Genomic DNA, 10940 nt, shown 5'->3' with positions numbered 1-10940 from the left:
AAACTAAAATTAAAACATAATTTTTATGCAAAATCTCCTAAAATATATTTCACCTAATATTATATATATATTTTTTTTATATACGTAACACTATTTTAATTATAATATTTTTTATGTACTTTATTTATTTTTATTATTTTTATATTTTAACACTTACTTATTTTAGAATATTATTAGATAAATACATTATTTTGATGTACCTTTAGGCTATAATGTTTTAATTTTTGATTTTTATTATAAATAATTTTATTGATTTTTTTTTATGATACTTCCGTTTTTACTAATTCGCTGTTGGCATAACGTCTAATCATGATAATATACAATATACATACACTTTTAACAAACAAATCATTTAAATTATTACCTATATAACTGAATAATATTTATCGCTGAATTTTTCGCAATATATGACCCGTTGTTAAACTTAAATCAGTTTAATTTTAATGTGAATTATACTGGACACCGAAATTAATGTAAATGGTGTTGTGTTTCATTGTATTTATTTATGCATTTATATTTACATATACATACGTTACGGCTGATTAATTTTCTTTATCTTTCCATTTGACTTACAGTTATACTCGACGTTCGATAACAACCCGAATGTGATATGGATAGCGATGAGCGGGAACATGTATGCGAATCAACTTACTAAGTGTGATGGTTTATCAAAGTTACTGGAAAATGGGCCCGAGGAGAAACAGCCCTTGGGTTCCGATGGATCTATGCTTCTTTTTTTAAATAAAGAAGAGCTCAATTTCGGCTAAAGAAACGTTCAACGTTACACAGCGGTGACTGCAGGTTAGAATAAAAATGTCGACCATACCGATACCATAATAAATATCATTTTAATATAACTATTTGTATTCAGTAGGTTTTTGGTTTATTTGTTGAGGGGACTTATTCTTCCAATCGCTAATACTCGGAAATGATTTATGAATTCTGAGCAGAGCAACGAGTATTGATCAGTATTGATTTTATCTCGATGTGTTTTTTTATTTCATATTTTAAAAATGGGGGTTGTTTTGAACATAAAATTAAAAATATTTTGTACTTTAGAAAGCTCATACTTGACAATTCCTCATACTTATTTTTATAATTGAGAAAAACAAACAAAAAACTAAGAAAAGACGGAAATATTTACGAAAATCCAATTTACGACAAAATCGATTTTATTTTTTTTATGTAACTTATACCTACAATTCGATAAAGAATAACCTTAAAAACTTGAAATGTTCCCTGAATGTTTAAATTATTATTTTATATTTACAATAAATATTTCAAAATATATATTATTAAGTTGTATCAAAATATTTTTTTTTAGTTTTTTTTTTTTTTTTTATTAATGTTGATTAAAAATTATTTGTTGGAAAATGGTTGAAAATTTAATACAAAGCTCTTCTTTACTTGAAAAAATGATGCAGAGTTTACAATTACTGACCTTTTTAATTATTGTCAATTACTGATATATGTATATATATGTGTATTGTGTATATATATATATATATACCTATTATATAATATATATGCATACAGGGTGTCGATTTAACAAAATTAAATAATAATTTTTATTAAGTTTTCACCAAACAATGATAAGAACTTAAGCCCTGCCTACCAGTTCTTTTTAAATCGTCGGGTTCAACTGCCGCACCCTGTATATATATATATTATATACATATTACATAATACTATACAATCGATTGGAAATTTAAATAATTAACAGTTGTACGTACAAAATGGTGTTTTATGAGTGATAGGGATATTTATTATAAGTATAAGTCTAACATCTTATATTATATTACTAGCTACACCCTTCTATAATGGTTCATTATACATATGTTTGTATAATTATTATTGCATTAACGATAAAATGCGATTTTCTGCATATTACGAATGAGTAAACGTTTAGATTTCCAGATTGGTCACAAGGGCTATGGTCAGATTTCCAAGTAAATGGAAATATGGCATACTACGCAAACGTCATATACGATGAAGACGACGTTGGTTTCGCTCAAGAAAATGACTCGGAGTCAATCACGACGGACAGTCAATACGATCAGACTAATACATCATTAAATCACGCGACAGCATCACAACAGGAAAATATCCAATGTGTGACACGTAGTTCTGCGCACCAGAATCAACAACAACGTGAAACAACGAAATTTAAATGGCGTTGTATAATGTTTGTCGATAATGACGAAAAACATCAACGGCTCGAATCTGGAGCAAAAATCCTTACCTATGGTGGACGTATTGCGGAAAAAAATTATGCACTGAATAGCAATGATAAAAAGTGAGCAAAAGTTCCATAACTACGTTACCTATCTAAATGTCTACACAAACCGTAAATTATAATATATAATTAGTCATTATGTCAATATCCTTTAAATAGCAATAAACAAGAGTCAGATACGTTAGCTGACTTTACGGAAGACTCAACGATGTCATACGGATGCTTGTGGTTAGAGCCTAAAGGCCCGAACATTTTTTATTCCATTGTCCGTGAGTTCTTATAATTTTACATAAGATATTATTGATTATAATACATTGGCTTAAGTAAAATAGAACACTGAAAAAAGGAAGAAAGTATAGGTAGCTGTAGTACTGCTATACATGTAGTAGTTAAGTATATCTTGTTATTGAATAGGACACTATATATATTATAATATTATTAATGAATGTGTTAAATTTGATTTCAATGATAAAACTATAGAATACGAAAAACGTTTTTGAGCCAAGACGGTTTATCATTCTGTTATATTATTAAGTATATTTCATGAAATATCATGAAATATAATAATAATATATAATATAATATATATAATAAATATGTTGTACAATGTTAGTGCACAATTAATCTTGATTGTGTATGACATTTAGAGAAAGAAAATAAAGTATTTATATTTATGATTATTAGTTTTTGAATAACAACAAACAAAAAAATCGTTATTTTACATTTGAATAATATCCTATTTCGGTAACATTTATAGTTCAAAGGCTTATAAAAAATATTTTTGAAATTTAGTTTAAATTTTCTTTCATTTATCAAAACTTATTTTAAATTTACAAATTTTCATGATTTTTATAAATTTCGTTAAAATTCTATTTTTAAAGTTTATAATAAAATACTGTGAGTATGTATAGATATTTTTAAAACGTTTTAATAAGTATATAAGTAATAACTTATGAAAAATCTTGTACTAATAATAATTATTTGAAAATTATTTTCAAAATATAATATAAGCGTTATTTTTAAATGAACAGGAACAGGCATGCCAGAAAAAGATCAGGATCTACAGAGCTTTGCACAGCAACTTTGCACGGAAAAAAAGACGATTGGTAGAGATGGCAAAGTGAGAAATCAGAAAAAGCTTTGCACCCACCGACCCACCGCCCATAAGTATGATTAATGCTTAATACTTTTTAAGTAAAAAAAATCCTTACATTATCAATAAATAAGACATTGATGATTGATTTAATATGTTTTTATTTTGTTCATTAATTTATATTCATAAGAGTATAAGACATTAAAATGAATATATTGTTCTATTATATTTATATTAATATTAAATAAAAGTTGTTTTTGAATAGTAAAAATGTTTTTTCTTAGAATTAATTTTGTTGTATATTGAGCCGAATACTGAATAATATGGCAATAAAATGCTAATATATATTTTAATTGTATTGTGTTTCGTTTTATATTAGTATAGCTGACTATACGTCGTAAGTACATTCCACATTATTTCGACAAAACGTTATATATAACAGTGTATTTATCTAAAACAATTCACAAAAGACATTTGTACCTACATCAGTATAGTAATACTTTATGCGAATACGACCTATGTCAATTCTTTCTCCGGGTAATCTTTTGTTTTCGTTTCGTTTCTTATTTATTTGATTTTTTTTTTTTTTGGCAACACGTGTTGACCTTACTCTATACGGATATTAGATTTTAAATGGAAAAAACGGCCGGTTACATTGATTGATGAGGGTTCTAAGCCAAAACGACATCGAACCGGATCCACACACCACACAAAATCCTGATCCATGTGGGTCTTATACAATATAATAATGCTCTTTTAATACGATTCTATGTATATCGGTTAGCATGCGTCATTGATAGCTGCAAGCCACATTCGAAATGTAATCAAAATGTTTCCTTTATACATGCAGTACGACCAATAATGTGTCCCTGCAAAGCATTTTCTTTTCTCCGTTAAGGATAAACGATTGTTTGGAATTAAACGTCCTCGCAATAAGTTTGAAATATTTGACCGATGAGGGTTTAAAACGAAGCCGCAATAGCGTTCAAAAAAAAAAAAAATATATATATATATAAATCTTATCGTTGTATTGTATTAAATATTTCTATACTGCACATTACATGGGTAGAATAATATAGAAAATGCGACCAGATTTGTTCAACGTCGAATACGCGATTTTGGTCACGTTTGACGTCAAACTGTGTTTTGAATAAAACGTTTTTAACATTTAATCGAAACGCTATTTATTGAGTCGATTTTGTGTACATTTAGAATTGGATTGCATACGTGATGTTTAGTATTTACTGACATTTCGTACTTTAAAAATAAGAGGGCGTAAATTATAACGCATCATTCATGTTAAAAATATAACGTTAAAAAAAATAAATATATTTTCGTTAACATACAAATATGTTTGGAAAAATACAACGTCGTAGTTATATACTATATGTCACCCAAACGCATTATAATCATTATCGTAATATATAGTTTCAAAGTTGAATAATTATTAGACCAGCAAGTTCAAACTTTTATTTCCAATAATATAATATAATTATATGTATAGTCGGGTGCATACGCGAATTGCGTAAATTCAAGTAAACTGTGAATCTTCTTTTTGAATGCATCGGGTTCGTCATATTACTTTGTTCAGTAAAATACAATTGCGAGAACCGAATTTTCGGTAAAATACGATTTAAAACAATCACACAGATTTATACGATAAATTTTTTCAAACATTGTCTTATTAAATAATTTTTATTAGCATCATATTCAGTATCTGTCCTATTTAATATCTAAAATCAAATTCAAAATGAATATATAGGTACATTTTGATGAATCGGGAAAGTGGCCCAAGTTATTTTTTTGGTCTACAATTTTGAAGTCGTAAAAAAGTCAAATGTTTTTTATTGGATTTTGAAGATTTTAGAAATTTCAGTTTTGTTTTTAACCCATTTATCCCCTCTATAATAATTATAAAAGAAATAATAGAATAATTTAGAATGATTATTATTCTTATTAATTAATGAATAATATGCTCGTCATATTTCATCGAAGTAAATAGGTGTACATTTAAAGGGGTTTAGATTTTAAAAAAACAAACATAATATATTAATATATTATTTAGATATTATAATATTATACATGTTCTTATAATAATATGTTGATCTGAAATTAGTAAAAAAAAAATGTTTACTTATCATTCATATTAATATAATTGTTGTTATTGTTCTCTCAATATTTTAGTTATCATATTTAAATTTATTTAAATAATTAAGTTTTCGTATATCATTTAAGAAAATGGACATAAGAATGAAAAACTGAGAACATGCTATATAGACACGTCTTATTACAAAAGTAATTTAAATTACCTATTTATAGTGGGTTTGTAAAAAGGTGGAGAAATCATTATTTTACGGGTTAATATATATAATATAAAATTTATAAAACTGAGAACACGCTATATATAGACACGTCTTATTACAAAAGTAATTTAAATTACCTATTTATAGTAGGTTTGTAAAAAGGTGGAGAAATCATTATATTTTACGGGTTAATATATAATATAAAATTTAAAAAACTGAGAACACGCTATATATAGACACGTCTTATTACAAAAATAATTTAAATTACCTATTTATAGTGGGTTTATAAAAAATGAAGAAATCATTATTTTATGGGTTAATATTAGGTAGGTATATCATATAGTTTTGCTAAAAATTGAAACTATAAAGAATTCTCATAAAATATGTTTTTAATTACGCTTATAACAAGCAGTGAACCTTATACTGTACTCAATTTTCAAATCTTAGGTATAAGTATAAAAAATCATATACATTTTTATCAACAATTACAAATTTTAAACTTATAAAGAATATGTATTAAATATGTATACTATGTTTTTTTGTAGTTTTTTTTAAGTAATTGGTGGATTAATATTTATAAAGAACTTTGTAATTAATGTTAAAACTTATGTTTAACCGAGCGTATTCATTTTTTCATCGACAGAAATAGAAAATAAACAAGAAACATTGAAAATGTCTCTATATATATAGGTATATCTGAGTGATTTATTTACCAAACAACAATATAGACAATAAATAAGTAACAGGGATTGTTTATTTAAACTATAACTTTTGTTTTCAAAATAATAATAGACTGCAAATATAATACAAAAGCCAAACTTTTGGTGCTCGGTGAAAAAAAAATTGAAACTCTCCATCTTAAAAACAAAAAAAAAACCTTTCATTTTATTGTTAATTTTTTATTCAAATATGAAAAAAATATAAATTAAATTTTTTTTTATTAATTTAAAAATAATTTACACAATTAATAAAAAATAAAAAAACTTAAATTAATTTAAACTTGAAATTGCAGGTAACACCTAAGAACTTTTGTCTCCATTTTAAATTAGTCCTGTATAGGTATATAATATATATATTTATATATACTCTATAGGTACCTATGTACTATATTGCTTCAAATTATCATTCATAGTATATATTATATTATATATATAGCAATTAGTAAGTATATATATATTATCTATTATACATAGATATAATATTCATCATATATTTTAGGTAAGAGAGTATTGCAACCATCATTGGCGTGTGATGCAGACGGGGCAAATTTTTTTTGTACCATCAGCGAAAAGGAGAACTATATAGCTAGGTTAGGTTAGGCTATCAAATAGCTAGGTTATTATTTCATTAATATGGGTATATAATAGTATTATATATCTGCAATGCATATCATCTATAATATTAATTAGAAAATATAGGCATTGGCCCCGTTTAATCTTTTTTCCTGTGCCCACGACATAATATTCTGTTTTATAATTTTTATAATCAGTTATAAATTATCGTTATATACGAAACATTTCAAACATTTAAGGCCAGTTCCAAACACAAGCCGGTTGAGATCACCATCTGACCATACATAATGTATATATGCACCTATAGTAAAATACGACTCTGCCGTATATTATGTATAATTATTGTTAAAACTATCTATACTACACGACAATATAATTATTATATTATTTTAAAACTTTATAAAGTTATAACAATAGTCTATATATATAAGACTATTATTCCGGGGTAATGGAAATGTCACCAATCAAGTTCGTGGGGTGCAGCAGAACGATGAAAATGTTTACAATCATATAAATTCGTATCTTTACCGAACAATCTGTCACAACGGCTGTGAGTTACATAGAGGCTCCTGGCGCTGTATTTATTTTATATACTTTTATATGGTCGTAGGTATTGTATTGTTATGTGTACAGCTTGGATGTGAAAAGTACAAATGAGTGTTATAGTGCCTTCATAAAAATCCGAACAATATATAACAATTTCTATTTTTCACTGCAGCTGTATGTACCTATACTACATATTATATTATATACATTATACATACGCGATGCACCGATGATATGTATCTATTATAGTATTATGTATATTCTAAACTCAAAATGTATAGGTACTAGGTACACAAATAAATTCACTATTTTATATGCATGAAATCCAAACAATATAGTGAGTACAAAGGGGTGTATAAGCCGTCATTCATGGTTAATGTATAATCATATATTGTACAAATGCGACGATAATGATTGATGACAGTTTTGTAAATAGAACGAATTCAGTGTATGCTGCAGCTTACTGCAAGAAATTTACTTGAAATGTTATAAGCTATTAATATGTTTAAATATATTATACATACGAGTATGTATTATAAGATGGTTAATAGGTATACCTAAGCACTTCTAGATTTGGAAAACATCGCATGTGAAAACTCGGCAGATTTTACTATTTATAATTCCATAACAATTAATATTGTATTAGGCTCCTATATATTATAATACGTATAGTTAAATCTGATGATACTGTCATAGGTACCTACATTTTAAATTGTAATACGTAGGTAATAATTCATAATTGTAAAAAAATGTATATATTTTACATGGTTTATTTCGGAATCTTAAATATTACGAACAATGAACATATACAATTATTATATATAGGTTAATTTTGTTTGTAAAATATTCTAAAATAATTTTTTCGACAAATTTTTGACTGATTTCGTTGTATTTTTATGTACAGACACACAAATGTTTCTATAACTGTATTACTGACATAACTTATTACTATATAGATATTCAATGTGCATATTATACCTATTATGTTAAGTGTTCTGTATAGATATCATTTTTACCCATCAGCAATGAAAAGTCGTAAATATTTTATGTATCGATAACAATCGAAATTATATGTCATACACACATACACCTTTTTTCCGTATAGAAACACATGTACATACATTATACATATCTTATCTTTATTATTTATTTAGGAACTTACGACTCTCCGTATGACTCGCATATGAGGACTTTTAACCAGGTGTTCTTATATATGAGCTGTGAACGTTAACAAGTCGAGAACCTTCATAATATAATATTATAATACAATATATTATATATACCTACATAATATTATATTATACTGTATTATAGGTAATTACACGCTTATAGTACCTATTATTAATAACAATATTCCTATATCTGGCTATCTATATACAATACTTGCTGCCATACCAGTAAGTTGAATTAATATGCAGTTATTTTGTTATTTTGCTATTTTTATATGTTTCATTAATCATTATACGCATGTACCTATACGAAAGAATTACTGTTGTACAGTATCAAAATATAAAATAAAGCGACGACGATAGCACGGCTGCGGCGGCAACCCGCTGACGGTCTCGCGGTTGGCTGCCGAATCGACGCGTTGGCGGGCGGGTGGGCGGGAGGCTTGGTCCGATGCCGCGCCACCGCACCGCGAGCGAGACGACCGCCCAACCGCGCGGCGTTACCTCCCCACCTCCCACCACTAAATCCTTTACTTTCACGTGGTCGGACAGAACAAAAATATTGCAGTGCTTATACCTATACATTATATTGACGTCGTTTTATTATTATTACCCGTTTGGTGCTTTCGCGTAGATAAATAAATACCTACTTGTAGGTATATAGGTATACGCAGTGAAACTTTTTTTGAAATTTTCCGTTTTAACCAATTATTTTTGAGACCTTCATTGTTGATCATGCGTTGATTCTATTTAACGAATTCCTCAATAATACGAATTTTTTGTTTCCCGTGGAAGTTTAATTGTATATAATAATAATGACATGTCAAGCGTGCCTTTGTTTAATATCAACGCAGCTGAAACGACGCCCATACACATTAAAATATTTTTTTACAACATTGATGTATATTATATATAGTTACGAATGCGCTTTATCGTTTCATTTGTCGTATATGGGCTCGGAAGTTCTAATAAATACATATTTCTTTTTGGTTAGTCATATAATATAGAGCATAATATTATATCGACTATATCGAGTGTAAGATAATAAAACTCGTAATTTAACACTTTCCTGATGTCGTATATAAGAAATTTTATTTTGATAATTTATGTAGGTACCAGCGCTATACCTATATGTTTATTTGCTAATTTTAAAGAGTCTATTAAGTGTATTAGTTATACATAGACTTGGATGAGAATATACGTCCTGTTTTAAACTATTAAACAGCTGAATTGTCCCGTTTTTCGTATCTTTATAATACCTATATATATATAAATATTGTGTATATTGTTTCATGTTTTGACGATAAATACATTGAATCACTCATTCCAAAAAAGTGTCCTGTTTTTTTTTTTTTTTTTTAATATTGTCATATCCTATAATATTATTATTATACATAATAGATACATATATAGATATTTTTATACAGTTAGGAGGAAATAAATAATATACAATTTTAATAAAGTATATAAATATAATAAATGATGTACTAATAATGTACTATCAAAAACGTGTAGGTATTTTGATTTTAAAGTAGGTATAATATAATATAGCCATATAAGTAGGTACTTATATAGTAGGTATATAGGTACATTATTAGCAAATTGTTATCGCCACGTGATCACCCCGGCCAATTTATTTCATTTATTTCCAATAATTTGGTTGTATTAAAAAAATAACGTAGTCAGACGCATTATTGTACTGTAATTATTATCAGATTCGTTGTATTTACGTTCCATATTCAATATTCATATTAGTCAGACCAATTACCAGCTACTACCATTATATTCTATAAATATAAATACAAAATTTATAAAATTAAAAAAATTAAACATTTTTTTTACAAAAAAAAATTTGCTTGACAGTTAAATTTTACATGTTATTATCAATTTGTAATGCTTTGTTGGTGTTTTTAAGTGGATAACTTTCGAACCTTGGTTATAATAAGCTTATCATCATAACATTATATATACACAATATCATTTGTGTATATTATAATTTATAGGCGCTCGTTATGATAATATACATATATTATGGTCATCCAAACACGCGTGTGTCAATAATGTCTTTGATAGTGGGGAATTTCGTCGTGCTCGCCCTACCATTTCCCTTATTTATATAGGTACTAAGTTCGAAATGTGCCGTAACAATACATCAAACATGCAAGATAATGATTTCATATCTAACATTTCATTCTATACTGTATAATATCATCATACTAAATGCGTGACGTATATGACTGCATATATTATATTATCATAATAGTATTTTCAACAATAATAATCTGTATACTCAGTCGGTGA

General features: G+C 26.9%; 1 protein-coding gene across 1 annotated transcript; it reads left to right on the top strand.

Annotated features, from left to right (window-relative positions):
* Window positions 1-586: 586 nt before the first annotated feature.
* Window positions 587-3413, top strand: LOC126552308 (uncharacterized). Its single transcript, XM_050207001.1, has 4 exons — window positions 587-801; window positions 1910-2296; window positions 2396-2505; window positions 3268-3413. The coding sequence occupies exons 2-4, from the start codon at window positions 1962-1964 to the stop codon at window positions 3411-3413; spliced, it is 591 nt and encodes a 196-aa protein (XP_050062958.1). The 5' UTR covers window positions 587-801; window positions 1910-1961.
* Window positions 3414-10940: the final 7527 nt, after the last annotated feature.

This window comes from Aphis gossypii, chromosome X, assembly GCF_020184175.1.
Source record: "Aphis gossypii isolate Hap1 chromosome X, ASM2018417v2, whole genome shotgun sequence".
NCBI lineage: Eukaryota > Metazoa > Arthropoda > Insecta > Hemiptera > Aphididae > Aphis > Aphis gossypii.
Note: the sequence above shows the minus strand (reverse complement) of the source record. Positions and strands in the feature narration are given on the sequence as shown.